We start from the raw sequence: 26,672 nt of genomic DNA on the forward strand, positions 1-26,672 counted from the left end.
CGTATATATTATAATTTAAAAACTTTTAACATTTATCATTCATTTTTTTTTTTAGGCGTGATGAAATTTTTGTCTGTAAATAAAATAAATAACAAGTATTAAGGTTTGTCGTAAGTTGTTATTGTACAGAAAATAAAAAAATTTTGAAAATATATTAGTCACATTGTTTGTATGAGTAATCAATGTTAAAATTTTACAAAATTTAGAAATAATTTTAAAGTCTCAGAAATGCATTATACTTTTATTTTATTACCTAAAATTTTAAAACTGTATAGGTACAATATTCTCATGAATTTATTTGCAAGAAATAAAAAATAAAGAGTATAGCGTATGCAATGAGTTATGTGATCCATACGTGCCAATTAAAAAACTATAGATTAGGTGACTTGCAACTAAAATTGAGTCAAGTTTTTATTTTTCCATATCGTTTCTAAACTTAGGACGAGTTAAAACGGACACATTTAAATTCCACCAGTACATTTTTATTTTTATTAAGATATTTAGAATTTACCCTTTTACGTTTGTGATAAATGAATTAGTATTATAGTATAATTATATGATATAAAATTATTAAGCACGCAATAACAATAAAACAATATTAATCAATAATAATAATAAGTTACAATAGATAATAGATACATAATTTATGTTTAGATTTCTTATTTATACATAGGTAATATATTTAAAATTTAAATACTTGTATCATTTTTTAAACAAATTTAAAAAAAATATATCTAATAATTAATTATGATCACTATAGTTAGTATAGTTACTTATTTTACCATCGGTGGGGTTAACATGCTTTCAGGTCAAAAATACGTACCGGTGGAATTTACATGTTTTAAATTCAACCCAAAAATCGACTTCCTATAAATCGGTGAAATTCACAATCGTCCATTAAAACGTATTATTCGTGAACTCTGAACGTTTTACTCGACGATTTTGTGTTCATTCGATTCAACTCCAGTAAATTATCATTTTCATTAACTCGCCCCGCACCCTCGCAATATCGTACTACCCAGTATCCGTATAACGTTCTAATAAATGCCGAAGAAAAATGTCGTGGAATGACCGAACCCCATCCGCCCACCCGACCTACCACTCGTCATAACATATCATCGCTTACATCGTGCCATGCTTTTCATTTTGTTGTACAACACGAATTATTTCGTTTGCAAAGCGGAAAACGTTATCTGTACAAAAATTATCACGAACGATCGCGGGCGCGTCGACGAAAACACAAACGCGTGTACAAAATAGATGGGTAACAGTGTTATATAATAATAATATATTACTGTAATGATGGCATAGAAATCGCGTACCTACGTCGCGCGTTATCTACACCGATTACTACGATATTATACCTACAAATTATTACTATCGCATCGCTCGTCTCGTTTGGCCCGCGAACACGGCAAACCGTCGTGCCGCATTATTTGTTGTTAAGATAATATTATTATATTAATAGCAGCCACGACCGTTTTCGCTCTGCCCGCGGTGACCCCGTCTCGTCGTCGCTAGCGTACGTCTTTTGCCGATTCGCTGAGCACCGATTCGTACCGCCGTCGACGATTCCGTTCCGTTTCCGCACGCCGTGGCACCAAAACACAATATCATCGTCATCGTCCGATCGTCGGTCGTACGTAAAATCGCCGTACGTCGTTACCTACTCGTCCCGGACATTGTTTTCCCGTCCGATCGCACGCACGCCAGTCTCAGAAACAATCATTTTTTTCCCCGCGTTTATCGGCTGACGACCAAAACAATACGCCTCCTAGTCGTGCAGTAAAATAGTATTCGATACGTTACAATTTAAACGGCGATAGTCGTCATAGTCTACACGTCGACCATTTCGCGGTGTTTCCCGCCCGCCATCGAATCTGCGAGAATAACGAAATAGTCATTTTTTGTACTATTCATTAATAATTGTGAAGCGACGATTTCGGACGAACATGGCTGGCGACGGATGCATCGATTTCCTGGAAAAGGTACGTGTGCAATTACTGCAATTACACCGCATAATATTATTATGCATGTTACCATACAATATTATAATTTAATATTTATTATTATTATTGCGTGGTTAAAACGAATTAGTTGGAAAGTCGGTACATATCGATAGTCATTTTTTTTCTTTTTTTTTTCTGTATCCGCACGATTTTTAGTGCGATACACGCGTCGAGACCTAAACACGTGTGAGACTTCGTGAAATAAAAACATTTTTAAAATTAGTCAGTTGGTATGCTCATTTTATTCTCGCTTAATAATTTTTCGCGGGTACTTCACCGCGCAACTAACCATAATAAATTTCGCATTTTATACTGTGCTGTGGTATATACAAAAACAGGCCACGGTCCGATCCACTAAAATGAGTAAAATGGCTAAATCGATACGGGTCTGACGGCAACCAATTATTATTATGTTGCCAGAGTGCAGATATTATAATATCATGTCCATCGCGATATCGCAACGCTACACAAAATGAAGCGTTCAATATTATTATTATATTTTCGTCCCTTATTCCGCGACCTTCTTCGGAAATGCTTTTATGCCGTACCTCCATAAAAATATAATGATTTACAGTTTTTTTTTTTTTTTTTATATATATATATCAGCATCGAACATAATATGGTTTATGACATTATTTGTTTACTTCTTTTCAACTATCAAGCAATATTAATACATTATTATCATCTCGATAAATAACAAGCAAACAAACTTAACAAACGGCTTCGGCGTATCGATTGCCTCGGTAAACGAAACGTGATAAATCATGGTGACTATAAAAGTGACCAAACATATGTACATAATATACTTTAATCACGTCGCCGCGATTATTCGAATCGAATTCATCGCCCGTGGTGTTTGCGGGCTTATGTAATTGGAAATCGGGCGACATAGCAACGTGATTTGACCGTGAGTTGATTTAAAAATGTGCCGCCCTATACCAGAGTGTTAATTAACTTGTCAGTGTTTATTCTTTCGATTGTTTTTTATATCGAGACCTACCAAACTTTTATCCGTTCATATTTTATGTATTGTGTAAAACAAAAATAAATATTAAATTATATTTCAGTCTATATTCTACAACAGGGGTGGGCAACTGGCGGCCCGCGAGCCTTTTTTATCTGGCCCGCGCTACATTTTCAAATTGCATTAGGTATAGGTATACAATTTTAACCTATGTCCTATTTCATTATATACAAAATAAATGCTATTCAAAATGTATATTTTGAATGACCTTTTTTTTTTTTGCTTTCTATGTTCTGGCCCGCTATATTTTAAATTTCTAAAAATTGGCCCTATAGTAACTTTGAGTTGCCCATCCCTGTTTTACAATATCAATATCAATATGCTCGCTAATAACGTGTAAACACCACTGTCGTTACTCAATACTCATCACTCTTTACTCTTTAGTCTATAGTTTACACTTAAATCTAAATAAGATGACTTGGGTTCGCGCACACGCAAACACATCGGTTAAGCAGCACAACGCGATGACCAGTTTCGCAACGCGAGCGGTAGCAAGCGATCTACTTTGATGCAAACCGAACATAATTCGGTCGTTCGCGCACAAATTATCTTATTTGGAACAGAGTAAAAATAATTTACTTGTATACTTATCGTGAACAGACAATTCAATTATAAACAGATAAACTCGTACCAATTCAACCTAATAAAGCAAATATTTATATAACGTATAATGTTGTATCTTAATATCAATATATATTCTATAAACAATTAGATAAGCTTTAATAAAACATGACTATCGTCGTCATTGACGACTTTTTGAGAAAAAATAAATATTACTTTGCTTAAAATAATTCAAATTATGTAATAATATTACATAAGAACAAAATAAATAGTCGACACAGTTTTGCCGTCCTATGCGGCAGCAATGCAGCATAGTTCGCAGTGCTGTTTCATCATCACCCTCAAAACATGGTTCATAGTTAGTTTTCGTAGTTGTAATTACAAGAAAGTAATATTTTAGCTTTGAAGCATTTTCTGAGTTTAGGCAATATACTTACATAAAACGTACGAACTAGGATCATAGTTATCTAAGTTTATAAAGGTAAATTATTGTTACGGATTTTGGGCGACCTGTAATCAGTAATCGCCAATCAGTTATAACTTATAACAAACAAAACATTGAAATTAAACGTCTGTCAAGTGTCGACCCACGGCTGTTTGGAAATATTTGGACTATTTTTAGTTTATCTGCGGTCCGACACTGACAGATAAATACAGTCTACGTCTATACAGCCGTGTCAACCACTCACGACTTGCACATACACAAACACGGTATACGACAAACTCGAGCACGCGATTATTTTAGCCCACTCTTTACACTTGTCAGTTGTCAGTTTGAGGGTTAATAGTAAACGATTTTGTGGACTTGTTTTAAATATTACTTTAACCCATCACCGCACATCGTTTTCACACAAATGTCATGGACTGTGACAAGATAAACTGGAAATTAATAAAAAATAAAACTCCCACACAACTTTAAAAAAACGGGAAAATAGGAAACTACTCTGTTGTACAGTAGATGTCTAATTTACCTCCACATTGAAGAAAAGTCACTGTAATGTATGTTTAAATTTGAATTTAATGATAAAAGGTTACATAGTTCTGAGCGAAAAGACCGTCTGACAGCCTTTATTACTAAGCATATTTTATGATAATATATGGCTTATATTATTATTTAAGTAATTTATTTTATTATTAGCAGGTTGAAATTACTTTTGAGTAAAACATTACATTATAAAATAACATTGTGTGTATAAAATATAATAATTAACAATATACGTCAAAATTATAAATAAGGTACCTACCAGTAATTAAATTACAACGAAATACGTATCTATAATTATTATATTTTTTGTTTAAATACCTATCTAATTTTGTCCAAATTTCAATTAAAAGCAGTTAAAACTTCTGTTAAAACTTCTACAGAGAAACATTATAATACATTGTCAATTCTTAAGTATAAAAATTGAACAATTTATAAATTTTCAACTTAAAAATTATTTGCAAATTTTCGTGATTTTTACAAATTTTGTCAACATCTTAACTTATAAAACTTGTTAACAAAAACCGCCCCTTTCTATCTTTAATATTTATAAAATCTTAAATGTTTAAATGTCGCTTTGATAAAAATTAATTCATTTTAAAAACGTAAAAAAAAAATAAAAAATTATTCTATCAAAGAAGTTGTACAAGAAGTACTATAACTTTTAGCATTTAAAATAATCGTACATACTTTTCTAAATTATCGTACCCATTTTTCATTCACACGTGTGTTTATTTACTAATCACAGTGGTTTAAGACTTCAATTATAATTTCAACGTAATAAACTTCCACAGACAAAAAAATAAATTGCTTTTATTACTAAATTATTATTTTTTTTCAAAGAAGTTTACAGTGCAGAACTAGTGTTTATCAAAAATTTCCTACACAACAAGTTCATCATTAATGTAATAAGGGAGTCTTAGGCCCCCCACAATCAAGTCTTAATCAAGTAAATACTAAATAAATATAATTTTCTACTGCATTTTGAAATTAAACCCTACGATTAATATTATATTTAAATTAAAAAAATCATCTAAAAAGTTTAAGATGGTAAGTTCTAAAGTGTTATAAACGCAAATGATACAAACTATTGTTTCTTCCGTAGAAAATGTGGGTTGAAAATAATAGAACATATGTTATAACTTATAACCGTATTATATAAAATCGTGGACAGATAATGTAATAGTTTACTACAGATATCTATCATATAATAGTGTAGTGGGTGTTTGAAAACTAGTTATTGAATGTAAATACTACGTAATTAATGTAAATAACAATTTGTATTCGTAGGTAAATAACTATATAGACTATAGTTGGGCTGAAGACTACGTCACACTTCATTTTTAAAATCAATATTACGATTGACTATTGAGTACCTGCAAAAAAATTGGCCAATTTGCACGTATGGCTCGTTAAAATTATGAGTATTATGACATTTTAAAAACATTAATTTCTTAATCTTTTCGATTTTAATTTCTTACTTTTTATAACGGTACCGGCTAAACAAACCTACCTATGCAACTTTGAAAGAAAATTATTCACTTACACTTATTTTACATACTGTATAACGTCGGTGCAATAGGTATCTACAACTATATTCTAATGTATCATTAATAATAATTACCCGAAATCAGCTTTACCTCCATCTACAAAAAAATCGGATTTGACGGCGGCGAGTAAGCTTTTATCAATTTTGCGTCAATCACTTCTGTTCATAATTTAATTTTTTTTCAATCCACTACATAATGCGTCGCAATTTATTCTCTGATCCAATAATAATACTATTACAATAACTAAAGTCTATTCTTTCCTTTAATAGTCGTGTTTCGATTTACGATGAAGATGACACACGTGCATATATTATTCATAAAAACCGTTTAACACCCTAAAAACAACTATTCAGTCAACTCTCAGTCATAGTTATAACTGTTATAAGACTAAATTTATATACAAAGCAGAAGATAATATTTTCTATGTCGTAGTGTTTATAATTGTATATTTTTAAATCTTTAGTAACCTATAAAAAATATTTTTTCCGTTAATTTTGTATATTTTTAATTTAAAATATTTGACATCAATTATTTTTAAGAATTTGAATATAGGCATTTTTTCAAATGTGCTTTTATATATCGTGTAAATTCGTGCGAAATAGAGTTTAAAAAATTCGTGAAATATAAAATTTTTTCTATTTTTTTACATTAACATCATTTTTATGTAAATTTATCATTTGTGATTGTTTTTCTAAGTATTATAAAATTATTGAGAAATTTCATTTTAACATGATATAACATACAAATATTTTGAAATTATACAATACCATAGTATATACTTTTATACTAAGTCATATAGTAATACTTTTATATTACTATTTATTAATATTCGCATTAAAAAAAAATTCAATGTTTCACGTTTTTGTGGAATATTTCAAACTTTAAACACTAGAGTTAAGTAAATGATTATTTAATGTAACATAATGAACCACTCCCACGCGCACTTTTCATGTAAATAATACGTTACACCAAAATGTTTTTGTTCTTTTTTTCTAAAAATATAAATCATATGCAAAACCTAATAAGATACTCGATAATATTTATAAAAATATAATTTTATTGGTCATGAAGTGATCAATATAGTATTGAAAATATAATTGACATTTCAAACATTTTAATATTAAAAATCAAATTTTAAAGGGTTAAAAAAAAAGTTCATTTACAAATTACAAAAATATAGAAATGCTATTTTCATTACAAATTCAAACATGTTTTAGAAATATTATTTACTAACGCCATAATTATTGATATAAATTATAAGATCTATTTTAGTAGAAAACTCACAGTCTACAGGATCAAACTCATTTGTTTGTACCAATGATATCAAAAAACTAAAATACTACAACACAGAAGATTTTTTTTTGTACACTACCTATTTGGCTAATTATAAATTTAGTTTTTTAATTAAACGCATACCTTTTAATCATGTTAATCGTTTTTATGTAATTTAATATAATCTCTTAATTAAACAACAATCACTATATCAGCCATCAGGATTTCCAGCTTATTCAAATTCAACGTCTTTTTTAGCTTGGGTTTTGACTTTTCTCCTTAAACAAAAAAACAATAATCATCGAAATATTTCCTTAAAAAAATATTATAATTCTATGTATACAAATGCATATTATACATATTTATGTGTGTATATATACCCAATATATTGTAAGTTAAAATATTATATTTTCATTATTTATTTATTTATTTGAAAAAAGAATTAATTGACAAATTAAGGAAAAACGGACAATTTTAGTTTTTACTTAAAATTAGTTTTTGATAAATTTAATTTCGTATTTTCTTCTCTTTTTTTTTTGTAACTTGAAAAATGTGAAATTTTTACCAAATGTTCGTATATTACGATCATTTATTTACTAGATAAAAATGCAGTAATACAATGTTCCTCACGTGTTGCTTATAATTGAAAAACACCGGAAACACAATGTCCAAATTTTTTTTTACTTGAGTTTAAAGTTTCAATTTTCATTAAATACATCAAAATTCAAAAAAAATCATAACATTTTTATATTCTATCTTAAGTTTAAAAATCTTAAACAAATTTCTATCTCAAATTTTTCATGCGAGAATAATAAAAAAAAAAAAAAAAAAATGAGCTTAATTCCAAAAATATTTTTATGAACATAATAAGACTAATTCTAAGCTCTTTTAATTATTTAAAATTTTCTATTTTTTTTTTTTTTAATTTTCTGTAAGATTTTACATATATTAAATTGTTAGAAAATATATTTCCACAATTTTTTTTTCATAAGCATTTAAAGTTTAAATTTTTACAAAACTCATTAACATCACGAAAATATTCAAATTATTCCACAGTTAAAAATGTATAAAATTTTCAATTTTTATTAGTATAATCTTAAAAATTAAATTCAAGGTCCATCTTAATAAGTGCCTGCTTTTTAAATCTAAACATTTTAAAAATATTGACTAATATAACTTTTACGTATGTTAATATATTTTATGTATATACATTATACATAATATATAAAAAGTAATAACATTCAGATTAATTTAAGGCTATTATAGGTACTATGAATCTGATCACACAATTTTACTATAAGTCGGTATTAACTCAAAAGTAACAATTATATGATACTTGTATATTATGATATGAGTATACACAATTTTGTAGAGATTTTCAGGAATGTTTATCCTTTGAGGTATTATATTGCGCTATTGTAAGCCCTATTTTGGTGTAGGTACTATTGTTTGGACTCCGCGCACAATTAGTGATACTATAAAATTGGAAAGGATTCAACGGATATTATTGAAGTATGCAAGCCTTAAGTTGAATACCCCATGTAAACCCTATAGCTACGGACTTGATTTAGTTTCCTTGGCGGAGCTTAGACGTATTTCAGGCCATAAGTTCTTTGGCGGATTGTTACGAGGTAATATTGATTTGCTCGAATTGCTTTCTTTAATATATTTTAAAGTACCTTAACATTCTTTGTGCACTATAACTCCCTTTACGTTTTCTTTGCACCACCAACAACCTTAAAAACGAACCTTTGAACCGTATAATGATGAGTGATGACCAATGATAATGTTGTTGACTCAGCATGCCTTATCAATCTTTTCGTCTTATACTGTTTAGTTATTAATAAGTATTCGTAATGTATATCATATTTGATATTCTTGTGTATAGTATACATATTATTTCCAAAAGGATTTATTTCTTATATTTTCTGAAATTTAAAAAAAAATAATATTATATTATATTAATGATAAATGCTATTTTTGCAAAAATCAATCAACCTATCGTATTACTAACAATATAAAATATGAATACATCATAAAGTATATTTTGCAATATAGGCCAACAGTCTCGTCTTCGCTCGGAATTGTTTTCCATATGCAATGATTTATCATTAAATTCAAATTTAACCCATACATTACAGTAATTTATTCAATGACAATGCACACTAGACACCTGCTACTGTACGGCAAAGTGGTTAGCTACTTTTCCCATTCCATTTTTGAGACAAGGAATTTTCAAACATTCAACATTCAAACCCAAAAAACAAATTAGATATATTTTGCTACTTACGAAAATCATCTTTAGTATTAAATATTGAAGTATATTTTTATTTTCACTATAAAAATGCCTTCAGACACAAAGAATAACACACACTCATATTATTGTACCTTAATCCAATATATATTTATTTTTCCGTTCGGAATCTAAAAGTATAAAATAAATGTTTTAGATTTATGTATACTGAGTGATGAAATCGACTGGGTTAATTATTTCCAATACATAATTTTAGACCAAACTTAAAATAATTTTAAGCAACAAAAAAAAAAATGAATCTTTATTGTACATAAAGAAATTATTAGGTAATAGCGTAGTACATTATAATAACAAAAATACACTAACAATTCTAATAATACTATTTCACTCTTGAAATTTTCTACTTGATAAAAATGTATTGGAAACTACCAATACGTAAAATGTTTTTTTAAACATAGGAAACTTATGAATGCACGATGTACTAGTGATTTGGATTTCGGGAAGGATAAAACTTCACGAACACCGCTGTTTTGAAATATAATTAATACATTATGACATAAACTTTTTATAAAAAGAAATCGATAATAGGTACACAAAATTAAAATCTGAACCATAATTAATACGCGTAGTGTACGTTTATAATAAATTATTAACAAAAGTTTGGTACTTTAAATTTATACGGTGAACTTCTATATACATAACAAACTTCCACTTAACGAATTATTCTTGAGAACCGTGACCTTTATTGTTAATCATGCGTAAATATATCTCTATATAACGAATAAACTATTTAATAATAAATCTGTTTTTGTAAATGTTGTCACTGTCAAGTATTAATTATTGTTCTAAAATAACTACAATTTTATTGTATCCGATAAAAATGAAACATTGATAGGCAAGCCGGTTAATTTTACTGCAATTCCAATATTGACATAAACGTAATTGTTCGCTCAAATTATTTCGTCATTTTTTCTATTTGTTTAAAAAAAAATATCGAAACGTAAATTTCTATTAATTGTTGATAAATTTTAAATTTTAAATGAAGTCGATAAAGGTGTTAAAATTAGTAAGAGAGTATGATATTCCAACAAGTTCTGTTCAACCATATTGAAAAATCGTGAAAAGATAATGAAACAAATGCAAAGAAACTTCTCTCATCGACAATAGAAAACGAATAAAAGAATGTATTTATGAAGAAGTCAACAATTATTTTAATGAAATTGAAACATTTTATGATATAAGTACAATTTATAAAAATAATATACGTATATATAATATGATATTTGATATTTATTTTTAATATAATATAGATCATAGGATATAAAATATGTGATTACGTAAATACTCGTATTAAAAATGTGTAATTATATTTAACGAATTCCTCTATTTCGAATTTTGTTTTTTATTATTCCCTGTAAAACTTCGTGAGATAAAAGTTTCACTGTAATTTCTTTCTAGAAATTTTAGATTTACTATTCAAACCATATTTAGGAGATTTATCAGGCAACTGTTTATAAGTTGAAAACTAAAATTTAATTAAATTATAATATTATTTAAAGCTTATATTGTTATACGTTTTTTATAATTTTCAGAACTTCGGTAAATTGGTAGATATATTTATAACACGGTTGTCTCCGTAAATTTTATACTGCTGTAAAAGTTTAAGTGTTATACATTTAATATTCACATAGTCATATATTATACAAAGTTGTTTAAATATAACTTGTCAAAATGAAAATTAGGTTTGAAATTTTTGAATACGTTCTGATTTTTTTTTTTGTAATTTAATCACCACTGGATACGATGACAATTGTTCCTAAATTACGTGAATAATTCTATGTTTAATTACTTCTACATTCGTTTAAAAATACAGTATGCATAGATGTATTTAGGATAACTTGGCGAGCTTAACCTCCCTAATTAATTTTAGGCCATATAAATTTTACAAATATTTATAATAACTATATTTTTTGTATTAAGTTAATTGATAAAAATAATTTTTTATTTTATTGGTGTCCCCCAGCTGTATGATTTGTCCATTTTAATTTTTGATTTTTAAACTCAATAATACATTAACATATTCCTCTGCTGATGGATTATAATGCATATCGTTAGATTAAATTGTACCAAATAAATAAATTAAAATTGATGAATATTTCATTATGAATATAATATATAAAATGTTTTTAGAACATAATAATATTCATAATGGCAAAGTTTTAAGAACGATAAATACTTATTGAGTTACATAAAAATAATAAAAATTAATTTTGAAAGACATAATTTTTCGTTCCAATGTTATAAATATTATTATGGCTATTTTTTTTTTTTTTTTAATGTTTAAAAATGTATGAGGAACTTTTTAAAACTTTGAATTTCATATGTAAATGAAAACAAATTGTGTATGTGAATTTTCTATATTTTTAAATTGCAATAAATTTAAGAAAAACCTAGAATAATATTTTCAAGCTTCGACTATCAAAATTATATAAATTCTTATAAATATGAAATAATTGCAAATTTTCCTGATTTTGTCAATATTTATCTTCAAAGCTAAAACAAAAATAAGTGACTTTGCATTTTTGATATTTTTATGTAATTATAACTAATTTCTGAAAAATGTTCATTATATTTTCATAAACTTATTGATTAACAAAAAACTTAAGTAATTCTTTTATAATTTTTACCAATTAAAATTGAAAGAACTATAGGAATTTCTTTACCTTCCATGGTACAAACTAAGTCCAATTTTCTATCAGAAATAATTCTAAATATTGCAAATTGAAGCATTTTTTTCTATTGTATTCATATTTTTAAACCCAAAAAATTAAATCACAGTTTATTTTAAAAGTGCTGCGTACTGCAGAATCTAAAATTAATGCAATTAGTAGAGTTTATACTATACGAAAAAACATTGAATCAAATTATATATTTTTAACTTTACGAATAAAAAATGAATCATCACTATTTTTAGAATATAAAAAATTGAATTAAATTAAATAAGTTATGTATCGCTTAACAGATTTTATGTATTATTATAAATGGATAATTAATATCTAATGACCCTTGAAGGCTATAACGAGCGCACACTATGAGTTGTCTCTCATATTTACATTTAAATACTTTACATAATAATTTGTACTTACATTTATTATCAATTATGTCAGTTAATTGTCAAATAATAATTTAAATAAAAATTAAATGTCACGATTATTCATTATACAGTCATTAATTTATTTGTTAATTTAATTGTACACCTATATTTTTTTATCATAAGTGAAATCTGTAACGCATTAAAATTCTGTTAATTATATACTTTTAAACATTTAATTACCTATATTAAACTAAATTATTAAATTTCTTAGTTGCTTTTCAGTTTTAGTAATTTTAAACATTTTTAAACATCAAAGGTCAAAAATCACCTTAATATAGCTTTAATGTCGTAATATGCATAGAAATGGTTAAAATCAAAGTTATAAATATGTGGCCTTCAAGAAATAGGGTAATCTTAATAAATTATTATACTATATAATTAATAATTGTACCATGAAAATGTATTTCAAGTAGCTGTTATGATATCGTGTATCCTTTTATTAATAATGTAAGTGGCTATAATTTAATATTGTATTAATTAATAAATCTTTCAGTTCACGCCCTAAACTGGACCACCAAGATTTGCCCAGTTCACCCTTATACCGTTCCTGCAGACAAATACCTATAAATACAAATATTGTAACTAACATTTTTTTATAAAACTGAGGTCACTTTGCTGTATTGTATGTATTGTAAATTTCTAGTGTTCCTACTTCTTCATCGAGTAGGTCTCTGTAACGGATGTGACTCATTTTAGAATTCTAAGGGCAGCGAAAAATGTATTGATTTTAAAATATGTGTTTTTTATTTCACATTTTCTAGCAGATGAAATGCTCCAATCATTAATTTTAAGGACATTTTTAAGTTAGAAAATGTAATATAATTGGTATATATTAGGTTAGTTAAAATAGAAAATTCTATGTTGTTTTTGATATATTTAGGATAAAAAAAATATATAATGAGAAACGTTTTTTTTTAAATTGTAACATTATTGTTAAAATAATTGTTTGGTTACCAAGGTCACCATAAAGTTTGTTTGTTTTAGCCCAGAACCGTTTTAATCGTACACAATGATTTATAAATGAATTTAAATTTAATACGTCCATTATACAGTGACCTACTCAATGACGAGGTTTTCTATGTATCCACACAATCCATACATTTTATGTGATGTGTACATTTTACGTTTAGAAAACTATTCTAAATAACATAAGAAATAAAATAAAAAATTATACTAGTATTAATGCTTAACTCAACATATCACAAAATACAGTTTTTAATTATAAATTGGTTCTGTTACAGGAAAAGATTTCAAAAGAACTTAGAGTTCGCCTGAACGAATGGAAAGAAATTATAGTATTGTTGAACGCAATTATGTCATGGCAAAAAAATTGGTTTCCCGCAATTACGGTTACATGTGTAACAAGTTTTTACTTGTAAGTATATAATATTAAACTCATACCTACCCATTCCCTCGTGTGAACAATGTATGAACAACCTATTACCTTTCAAAAAAAAAAAAAAATCAAGTCTGGCTTTCCTATAAATTATGTATATTCTTTGAAACATAAACAGTTAACAGTGCATTTGATATTATGATAAATAATTGTTATGTATATATTATAAGGGAGTTGCAGACAAGAGATACCGCACGGTGTAAACACTGTTATTTAGCCTTTTAGGTATTAGAAATTAAATTCAAAATTAATATTACTTACGCAAACACATGAATTTGATTTGTTTTGGCTTATCTTAACCTTGGCATATAACCGATTTAATCTATCTTAATTTCTGCTAATGTCGTTTGATGTTTATAATATAATATATACCTTTGCTATACAAAAATAACAAAATAATTTGTATTTATTCAAAGTCTCGCCGAATTACTACTTCGTCGATCCACTGTATATCACTGCGAAACTTTGATACGCGGCTGAAGACATTATTTATATTCTCAAAACTTATATATTTCTCGAAACATGATTAAAACGTCATATTAATTTCCATTTATCTAACATGGAACGTGGATGGATTTTAAATAATAAATTATACCCGTGGTATTCTTTACGTATAAATTAAAACGATCAGTTGTTGAATTTATTAATTATTAATATTATTATTTTTTATTAGTTTACCACAAAATAAAATTTAAGTTTTCGATTGTCCGTCAACTGCACTCTCGATCGACTGAAGTTAATCTGCTTGTTAGTTGTTGTATACACATAGATACATAACAAATTAATAACCAATAGGACATAGGTAACTGAAACAAGAAAATTAATTGTATAATTTACCAAGTCGGTTAACATGACATAAACAAAACAAGTACAAATTTCTTTAAAATCAGAAAACGTCATTAAAATGATTTAATCGTTTTTTTTCCTTTTCGAGCATTAAACATTTTAATAAATATTTAATTTTACTATTTAAAAACATTTTTTTCCAAAAATTTCTGAAAAAAAAAAACTTTTTTTCCAAAAGTTTTGATCTTCTACTGCAGATAATCAAATTGAAAAATAAATTTTTTTTAAATATAAAGATTAATTTTAAGATATTTATACTATTAACCTATTTATATTGATTTAAAGTATATATAAATTAACAATTATTAAAACATAGTATGATATAAATGTAATGTTTTCATTTATAAATATACATATTAACTAAAATTAAATACTTTTTGATTAAAAAATAAAATTAAAATAGTAAAAATTAAATATTAATTGTATTATATACGTATACTAAATTATTTTAACTTAATATTGAATTCTTGCAATTTTTATTGTACTGAGATAGATTCAAAACAGATCATTTTCATACTGTAAATGTTTATAAAAATATTTTTTTGATAGACTTTTTTTCTAAACTTTAAACCCGATTTTAATCCATTATTTTACTGATTCAAGCAAATGCATTATAATGCAAGTAATTATATTACCGTTATCGTTTGGGTTTTAGATACATGTGGCTTGTCAACTGTTCGATACTAAACATGATCTGGACAGCCGGCCTATGCGCTGCCTTGTTGGATTGCATCGTTTGTGGTCCATTCCAAAGGATCCTGCCACCTAACAGTTGGGACCAGGATAAGGAACGCACGTTCACCGAAATTTCTGAGTGGATGGCTGATTACTGGGTGACGACGAAGCTGTATATGGGCCGATTTTTCAACCTCAGGAAAACACATACTAAACTGGTAAACATTTGTATTTCATGAGTATGTTTTTAAGATTAACGGGTCCATGTGCAAAGAGGGGAAGGGGTTCAATCCTCCCCATTGCTTTTCTTTTATTACATCTAGATTCTATAGGTCATTAACAGCTATTGGTTTTATCGAATTAAAAAGAGGTTTACTTCTGCTAGACTTCTGAAGTATTATGTATAATCGTAAAACTATAACTATTAAATACTTTAAAAATACTTAAAAAAATTAATATAAATATAGTACCTACTTCTTTCATAATCCCCTCCACAAAGAAATCTTGCGCACAAAAGCCTGAAGATGATTCAAAGTAGCATTATATCGCCGTATTTGAGTGAAAACAATAGTATGAGATCATCCCTATGTTAGTGGGTTTTAGGATATTTTTGTATCTCTATATAAGTAATTAAATTAATTTATTTTTAAAAACGGGAAACTCGCTATGCTGTATTTCAGATTTCAAGTGCAACTCGTCAACGAGTCACTGCAATAGGAGTGTTAAATTTGAATTCAGAAATATATTATTATATAAAAAAAAAACTATTCTGATCTAAAAGAATGAATTAATCAGCATCTGTAATTTATGTTATATTATTTTTATTTTCTTAACTCGTTAATTCGAAATATTTTTTAAATGTCATCATGTATAAAAAATAATAATATCCGTAACCTTGATTAGTGTTTCCTAACTACGTATTTATATTATTTGGATTACAATAAAATAACTATAACCAATTAAATAATTTTTTTTTTTTAGAAATTATCTATATTTAAATTTTAAATAATACCATATAAAAAAAAAAAACATTATCCCTATTAAATTTTGGTATTTTTAAATCTTTAAAAATAACTTACTTACAGTCACTAAGATACTAAATTTATTAAATTGTTAAGCCTAATTGCCTTATAAGTGGATATTAAAAATTGCAAAATAATTTTACATTTTAAATTGAAAAGTTCTTGGTTTTGTTAAAATGTGAATTTAAACGTGTATTAAAAAAAAAATCGTTATTTTTTTGAAATGTATTGCTATTACAACAAATCATATGATGATATGAATCTTATATTACATTTTCAACTATTTTTAACGATAAAAATAAATCAAAAAAACAACTGTGAAAAAGGTAAGCAAGTGGGTAGGTACCGTTCAGTTAATCAGTAAACATCTTTAGCAAAAAAGTATTTACAGACACAAAAAACACACATCATTGAAAATTAATACATTCATGGTTTCGCTCAGGATTAAAAATTAAAAATAACTAAAAAGTATACACATTATTTTAAAAACTATATAATATTGTCTAGAAAATAATAATAAAAATATTTCATGAAAATATCAAGTTTCTATACGATTATTTCTTTCTGAATAACAATAAAAACCTAAATTTTATTTCGTCAAAAACTGATGTTGCGTAAATATTCCCGTTTTTCATTGTTATTTGTTCCCAATTTTTTAGATAAGTAGAAGCAATTTTCTACTTAGTAACTTTCAAAGTACCGACTAGATCTAATTTACTACTGAAGACCACTCTCATGTTTAAGAACTAAATAAGAGTGCTGCTCAAAATGTTATGTCAAACGCACAGAATCATTGCAGAATCAATTCTCTGTTCAAAATCAAAAATTAATCTTTGATTCTCTGTAAAGAAAACAATTCTACAAGTTAATTCAATGTTGGTTAATGAAAAGCGTTCAAAATAAAAGTTATATAGGAAGTTGTGTATTGTTTATATGATATATATGTAGACTGTAGGTAGCAATGCCATCGATGATTGATAATATTAAACACGAGAGTTGGTGAGAATTTCAGCTTAAAATTGTTTGACAAATATTGAGTTTTAATAATTGTTGTTTACTTTATCAGACTTGGAATGAATGACAAAATATTAAATTTTCTTTTTTTTGTTTGTTTTTGTGCCGCTTACATTATACAAAACTCATCCGAACAAACGATAATTTATGTACCTAAATTTTCCTATAGTTAAGTATTTATATTTTCCATTAAAATTAATTCACATATTAAATGGTTAAGTAAGTGTAAAAGTTTTGGTTGGAAACGGGCGTATAATATAGATATAATAATATTATATACCGTATTAAGTATAATGTATATATTATGTAAGTGGATGGATGGGCATGAATAAAATTGCTAAGATACGCCCTATGTATTATAGTAGAATGGTTATATTTTGTCATTTAACAGTCATTCTCTTAGTAAATATTATTTATTATTTTTTTAAATAAAACCGCGTTTTGAATTCATTATAGCTACGATTTTAAAAAATCGTCTTTATAACATCTTGATTATCTTTTTAAAGTATAAAGCATCTTTTTGTATAATAGAATATACACTTGCAGGAGCCCCAAGCATGACATTTTTTTGAGAATTTTCGATGTATGAAAGTCTAATATCTAGCCGTATTGTTGACATAGACATATTCTATAACACCGATTACGCAGTGTATTTTGAATATTGTTTAAGCAACTATCTAGTATAATTAGTGTGATAAAAGTAAAAATAATTATCAAAACGTTAATAATCAATTATGGAATTAGTTTTCTCAACAAAGCACTTACTTTCCTGATACTATTCCTGATACTATTTTTGTACACCGTGGTATTATGACAGGTCATCAGCGCACCCTTAAATCAAACTTTTCTTTTAGCCTTTTGATGCCTAAAACGAATAATACCATCTCTGTTATATTGCTCGTTCTTGTTAAACGGAAATAACCTACTATATAAATTCTACCTGTTGTATACTTTGTAATTCTCTTAAAAATGTTAAATATCACGTTCTTATATTATCGTTTGTAATTACAATAAATTTAAATGTATTACCTACCTACTGTACATGATTAAAGTTTGTATGTGCATAATTCTTTGAATATAATATTACACAGTAACAATTACAATATAAATTTTAAAATAAATTCCTTTATTCCCTTAGTACAAATTTTATGTCATTAAAGTTATTAACATTTATATATATATATAAACTATACACACCTATCTTAAATAACACTGTTATAGTATTGTACTTACCTTTATCCGTTTACCGTGCTATATAAGTCACATTTTCTCTGTAAATTCCTCAAGTAATTTTCACAATTCGATAAAAATTGATTTAGAATTTAATACTGGCTCTTTCCAATGCTCCTTTTACGCGCATGCAAAAATGTTTGTCTTTAATGTTGATCTTTGTGATGACGCTATATATGCAATAGTACAAATACAATATTCTTTTACAAGCACTGTACAGCTGTAGCGATCTGTAAGTTATTTATACTTTCCTTAAACTTCTTCGACGTATCTCATCCGGCTTCTTGTGGGTATCTATAACAATCCTTAGTTTTGATTTCAAATACAAAGACGTCATTCAAACAAGCATTCATAGTAAATATTTATGTGTAGAGTTTTTCAGTAAAGATTTTAGTACAAAGCATTATGAACAAATACATTTTTAAATAATGTGTTGTAGCTTATAATTTTATGATTAACGTTGGAGATTTATGTAATGAAATAACACTGTATATAACGAAAATATAAAATATAATGATAAACATAAGAATTTAAAATCCTCACTAAAAATATTTTTAATTATAATTAAATAACTCGAATCATTATTCTCCGTTTAAATATCTAATTTTAGTCAAATTTTAACTTAAAATGTTTGTAAGAAAAAATATTGTACCGAGGTACATTTTTTTTAGATTTTTTTGTTTCAGCATAAAATACTTATAAGAAACTTTTAATGAGATTTTCAAAACTTTACAGTAAAAAAATTGAACACTATACATTTTTTTTTGACAAAATTTGAACTTTTAATGCTTACAAAAAAATTGTGCAATGTCTTGAAATAACTTTATTAGCAAATTATGAAGAATCATATATTATATTTAAAGGTTTTTTTTAACCAAGCAAACTTTTTTTTGTCGGCTTTTTTATAAAAATTTCAAATCTCTATAAAAAGTTAAAAAATGAGTTTAATTATTAAAAAAAAATTAAACCATGAACCGAAAATGACAAAATAAAAAATTGGTGAAAATGTCTAATATCTGCAATTATTCATTTTTTAACAAAATAAGAAAATTAATTCATGAGAAATATCGTTATTTTTCATAAATATATCGTATTTCACTCATTAAGTCAATAGTTATGGAATTACAGTCAACTTCTTTCTTTTATCCAATAATAACTTATAAGAAATCTTGGGTTAAATTTTTAGATCTTAGGTATTAAAAATACTAACTTTAAAACCTTTAAAAATATTATGACTTTGAATGCAATTTTGATATATTTTGTATGAACTTTTATGAGAAATCTTGTATTAAACTTCATACTTTTTGACCAAGCAAATAAACTAACAAAATGTAAAATATCTATAAATATTTCAAAAAATGTCAATATATCTTGAAATATTTCATAACGTATAGAAAATAATTATATAAATATTTGGTAAAAATTTAAAGTACCTAAAGTTATTCATTTTTGAGTTATATCTAAAAAACAAAATCGATTTTGTCAAAAACTATTTTTTGTGAAAATTTCAATTTTACACTAAACTTATTTTCTTTCCAGTTATATTTTGAAAAATTAGATCCAATTTTTTATTAGAAACTACCTTCAAATAAGTTAAAAATTGAAGCACTTTTTTTTAGGTACCATATTTATTGTGTTATATATTTGTAAAATCAATACCTTCATCGCTCTGCTCAAGGTCTAAAAATGTAACAAATAATCAAACAATAATAATTATTAATCATATAATATAGGTATAGAAATATCGTTTTCAAAACATAGTTCTTCAAAACAAATATACTAACTATTCCATACAAAGTTGTTATATCAATTTTCACTGTATTATTCTGCAATTATATCAATATATCGAGTATCGCACTACATTATTTGTATATGATTTCATATCTAATAGTTATTTATATATTTTATCAAAATCGGAAAAAAAAATTTAATAGGTAATTCCAAATTGAATTAGGAGTTTTTTTTTACGATTATGCACTTGTCGCGCAAAAGAAAAACAAAACTTTTCTTCTTAATGTACCTACCATATATGTTAACTATATATATACTTTAAGTTTATGTACCAGCATTACCTTATTTTTATACTACAGATACGTAGAAACCTGAGCACTAACTCAAAAATTTTAAATATAATTAGAAGTTATAGCTATCGCAAAACTTACAAATATAACAAACTTATATAAGCCTACCAAAATTAATGTAAAAATAATTTTTAATTTTATTTTATAATATTTTAGTCTAATGCACTAAATTAAAGAGTTTTTTTCATATCATATCAATTTATATTTGCAATCAAACGTTCTTATAGACCTTATAGTATTATGAAATGTAATATTTTGTGTAAAGAACCTATAGTGACCTTCCTTTAAAGGAAGACTGCAAAATCCTGAAAAAAAAAATCGGGAAATAAAATATCGAAGATAAAATATGTAAAACTAATGGTTTGAAACATTTAAAATTATTAACTTTAATAGATAAATTCATGATATACGAGTAGTTAGAACCACTGTATATAATACATAGAATTGGACAATATTTTATATTACTAAAACCGGGTATGAAATAACTGCAAACCGCACAATATTATCTTTATACAAACTAGATGAACCAGCAATAAAAAAAAAAAAAAAAAATAACTAAAACGTCAACTAGATTACTGTTTTATATTTATGCACACGTTTTGGAGAAAAAAAAGCCAAACAATATAATTTATACAAACATAGATATATTTATATAAATATAGAATATTTTTCCCACGTATCTTATTAGTTATTATGGTATTTAAATGAATTTTATTAATATAGTATGTAATAATAGCTGTAATGTGATGATAATCATTTATAGTAATTTACTAATTTACTTGGTAAAAAATAAAAATACGAGACTTTTATTTTCAGCTGGTCATTTTGTCCCTATGACCTATTTATTGCCAGATCTATTTTCCGGGACTTTTTTACCTCAAAGCTTACTTTCTTACAGTCCTTTTAAAATAATTTATAGAACAATAATATATCGTTTGACACAGTAGCATTTTTTATTTACTTACGTATTTACACACACAAATACGCGATGCAAGTGGGGAAAAGAAAATCCGCCAAATGTCCAATGTGTCATCTTCAATAATTAAAGCTAATATTATATGCAATGTACTCAGTACGGTATTAAATAATATAATATTTATTTTTTTCAGTTTCATTCTGTCTTGTCAGTATCGTTCTTCAGCCTTTTGTACATCGGGACCACATTCAACAATTTATTCATATCATATATTACAAGTATGTCATTCAACAACCGTACAAGAGCATGATTTTAATATGTGGTAGACGTGCTCTGTAATTTTAATTATTATATATTAAATTAAATATTTAACTATTTTTAAAATAGATGTAATACATATATACCATGGTATATATGATAGTATTGTGTCGTGTAATTGAGATTCTTGATAGTCAGTATACAAGTACCCGTCGAAAATTAATTTTCGGGAGTGCTAAAATATTTATGTTGTTTTAAATTACTCGTCATTCATCAACTATTTTTTTCATTTAAATATACTTATGTTTGAAACAAATAATTACAAAATAACGGCAACACTCAAAATGAACACAAAATAAAAATTACGTAAAAAGTAATAGGTTATAGGTATTAATATACAAATAAATCTTTATAATTAATGAATAACAATAGCTATCTATTTCCTGTATTTTTTTTACAATATTTTAAAATTAGCATATTATTATTAATTTGTAGTTTTACAATCCGTTTAAAACACAAACAAGTACCTTTTCCAAATTATAAAAAATACATACAAATTTAAATAGTTGTGAGAATAAAAAATTTTAATTTTCTTATCATTAATTTATATATTAGTTTTGTGTAAAATACTTGATAATATGATATTCTTTAATATATTTTAAACTTCATATTAGTTATATTTTTCCACAAACGTTTCAAATTTGTATTTTGTGCGAATTTCTGTCCAGTAATATTTTTATTACTTCTGAAAATCTCGTAAGAATATTTATAATAATATATTATAAAATCACTACCTCTTTGACTTTTAAATGCTTTCATTATATGTATTGCAAGTATTTACTATAGTTTTATGTAAGTGGAAAATAAAGTACAGTATACACAAGCTATTACTAATGGTATTGATAAATAGGGTCCCGAAAGATCTTTTCTCTAGTAATTGGATCCAGGAAAAAAAGTTGAAGGTAAATTAGTCCTAGAAAAAAAACAAATCATGTATTTCTTAATATTAAATAAATCGTTATGGCAAGTAAAATAAATAATAGGTTTATCTTAAAAGTTATAAATTACAACTATAGTATAAACTGTATACATTATTAATTAAAAACATTTATTATTATTATAATTAAATCAAAATGATACGTGTTTTTTTAATATATAAACCCATTAAAAATTATATTCTCGGTAAAAACTTAAATAACATGGAATTCAAATCGAGTTATTACATTTATAGTGTACTAAGTATGTACTCCCTTAAATTTCGTTCTTTATTATGCAGCGTAAGTACTTTTCTTTTTTTGATTTGTGCTTTGTATTTTACAAACGTATCTGATTTTACTTCTATTAATTCGTCAATAAAGTTAAAAATATCGGGATGTAGGCTGTAAACGTGTTGGTTTAATCACGGTTGGTATCAATCGCAGTATAATAGTAATAATAGTATATATATATATATATATATATATATATATATATATATAATAATCGAAAGTAGAAAGCCGGGACCCGATTTACCTGCTACTTTTTTTTTCGTAGGATTCAATTCATCACTTTCAAAACATACAATTGTCGTGAACACAATTTTATTTACCTAGCCTCGTCGCTGAGACTGTTCCAGGATTCCACATAGGTACCAAGTACCAACCAGTTTTCCGTTTACTGGGATTTTATACTCGTGAAATCAAACAATTTTTTGAAAAAGTTAATTGATATGGTATTACAAATTTTATCGTATATTCGTATTTGCTGTGTAAAGTAAGCAAACTGTAACAATACCTACAAATATTAGAAACCGTAATATTCATAAAAATATCTTCAAAAAATGATTGCGTCAGTCATATTTAAATTGAATATCAATTTCAATACATTAGATGCATGTTTTAGAATGTAATTTTTTGTATTGTTAAAAGATTGACTAACCAACCAGTCTTTTTTCTGATTAACAATAGCTGAGAATTCAAAAATGTCTGTTAAAATCTCTTATAACAAAAATAAATAAGTAATTAAGCCATGTGTGATATGTGTATAGATACAAATCGGCTGATAAAATTGACAATAAGTCTGTTTTTAACACTTCACCACTCTCTAATATTTAAATTTACAAGCTTCTAACTATCATCTAAAAATTCGGTAGTCGAGTAAGTTAGCGGCCTAGCATTTTTATATATTTGACCAATCGACACACTACTTACCAATAATATTGATATACAACTTGTGTGTGTATACCTATAATATTTTTGACCCATCGACTCAATTTTTTTTTAATTTTAAATCATTTTCTATTACATAACATTCTAAAATTTTTAACTCATAACTTTCAAAAACATTATATACCTAATAAATGTATGCTGAATTGATAATAATTTTACTAATTTAACTAATTATTGGAAATATTATGGTTTAGAATTTCAACAATACTACCTATTTATTAGGTTTATGCATACCAAACAATTCGTTAATACTTTTTATTTATATTCAATATGTTTTGATCGGCGTACAAAAAAAATTGCAGAATTGTAACTATACCTAGATAGATTTATGTATATTATATATATTATATATATTTGGTATATAATATTATATTTAAAAGTCAATGCGTCATCATAATAATTTGTATATCTACGTTTCATAAGACGTAATCGTAGGTAGTAGGCGCAAATAACAAAAAATATAATTGCATTATATACTTATCTCTGTAGACCGAACGTTTATATAATAATATAAAGTCGAAAATAAATATCTACTAATAAGGTAACAATGTCACGTTTAGAACGGCGACAATCAACGTTTAATAGAGACAATAATTATTATTTGTTAGTAATACTATCAACTCGCAATAGATTAGTTGTATTTATTATATATAGTTCAATATAAAGATACTTAAATACTCCTATAAGGTGTTATAATATTTTTTAGAAAGCCAAGTTTCAGAAATGTTTGTTTTAGAATACATAATATTATACCTAATTTATATTCAAATATATTACATAACTCGAGTACGAATACAATTACAATTAACGCAACACATCAATATTAAAATAAATTAGTATAAGCCTTAAAACAAATTGTAGTTTGTCCTTCTTATACTTAATTAAAAAACATAGAATTTAATAGTAATGATATTTAAGTAAATATTAGTAAATAAATAATAATTAATTTTTAAATAATTCTTTTTTTTTTAGTATTTAAAACTAATAGGTCATTACTCTCAAAAATACGTAAATATAATGTAATTTAAATTTTTAATTATACGTTCATTTTTATTTTATAATTATATATATGTTAACAATTCGCGATGGTGGCTTCAATTTAATATTGATTTAATATTATGATTAATCTATAAACAATACATGAATTGTGATAACAACAATTTATGAGTTTTGTTATGTAGTTTAAAAATATTTTTGGTCTTTTCCTGGTGAAAACTATTGTCCCATAACAATCACGTTTTCCAAAATTATTATTTTATTGTATAATATGTGCATTACAGTAATTAGTAACCGATTGTGTTTTCATTTTTAAGTAATGGGGGTATTGCTGTTTCCCGGATTTAAAACCAAATCGGAATACATCGAGGACAGTCTGCAGAGGTACGCTTATCAAATGCTGTCCGGCGACAACGAAGAAGCGTTTTCGTAAAGCAAATTCCTCGAAACCAACGCGATCTATACCTAATCAAAGCTCATATTTCACTATAACGTTTTAGTGTTAAAAAAGACGGGCGTATTATAGAGTTAATTAAATAATTTTTTCGCCTTTGAAGTTTTCATGAATAAATATTTTTTGGCATATGTCCTATCATTTACAGTAGGCATCTGCAATAATGTGTATGTGTGTGTTTGTGTTAGATACATTATTATAATAATTGTTAACTGCAGAACAAATATTAAATCATAGAGATCGCGTTTTATAACGATTGTTATGAAAACGAATAAAACATTTAATTATTTATAATAATATAATTTTGTACCTAATTTATTATAATAATACTATAGTTTATGGAAATTATAGTTTTTTTTTTTTGTTCTATATAATGTATTATTATTGTTTTTTCTACAGTGTTTTTTTGCGTTTATAATACAAATATTTTAATAGGACGGTCGTTGTTTAATAAATGCAAACGAGATATAACAATTTGACTGTATCGTTTTTATTTTTATTTATTGAGCAGATTCAACCTGAACAGCTTTTCGTACTAAAAAAAAATACTTATTTTTTTTTTAACATAATGCGGATATAAATTATATAATAGTACATAGTAAGTAATATAGATTTTAAAAAACGATTTAGATTCTTCGACATGTTTTCTTCAAATCTTACGAACAATTTACAACAGTTGGATATACACTAATAAAAAATTTAATTAAAAAATATGAAAGTGTTATATATAAATTTATTTATTCAATAATATAGAATATTACCTGAACTTCT

The 26,672-nt window shown here is 25.8% G+C and overlaps 1 protein-coding gene across 1 annotated transcript; it reads left to right on the forward strand.

Moving 5' to 3' along the window:
* Positions 1-1,490: 1,490 nt before the first annotated feature.
* LOC112603086 (ADP-ribosylation factor-like protein 6-interacting protein 1) lies at positions 1,491-26,205 on the forward strand. Its single transcript, XM_025351507.1, has 5 exons — positions 1,491-1,988; positions 14,048-14,181; positions 15,704-15,941; positions 22,180-22,264; positions 25,765-26,205. Exons 1-5 carry the CDS (start codon positions 1,953-1,955, stop codon positions 25,878-25,880), a joined length of 609 nt encoding a protein of 202 aa, XP_025207292.1. The 5' UTR covers positions 1,491-1,952; the 3' UTR covers positions 25,881-26,205.
* Positions 26,206-26,672: the final 467 nt, after the last annotated feature.

This window comes from Melanaphis sacchari, unplaced genomic scaffold (genome assembly GCF_002803265.2).
Source record: "Melanaphis sacchari strain LSU unplaced genomic scaffold, SCAv2.0 Contig95_pilon_pilon, whole genome shotgun sequence".
Lineage (NCBI taxonomy): Eukaryota > Metazoa > Arthropoda > Insecta > Hemiptera > Aphididae > Melanaphis > Melanaphis sacchari.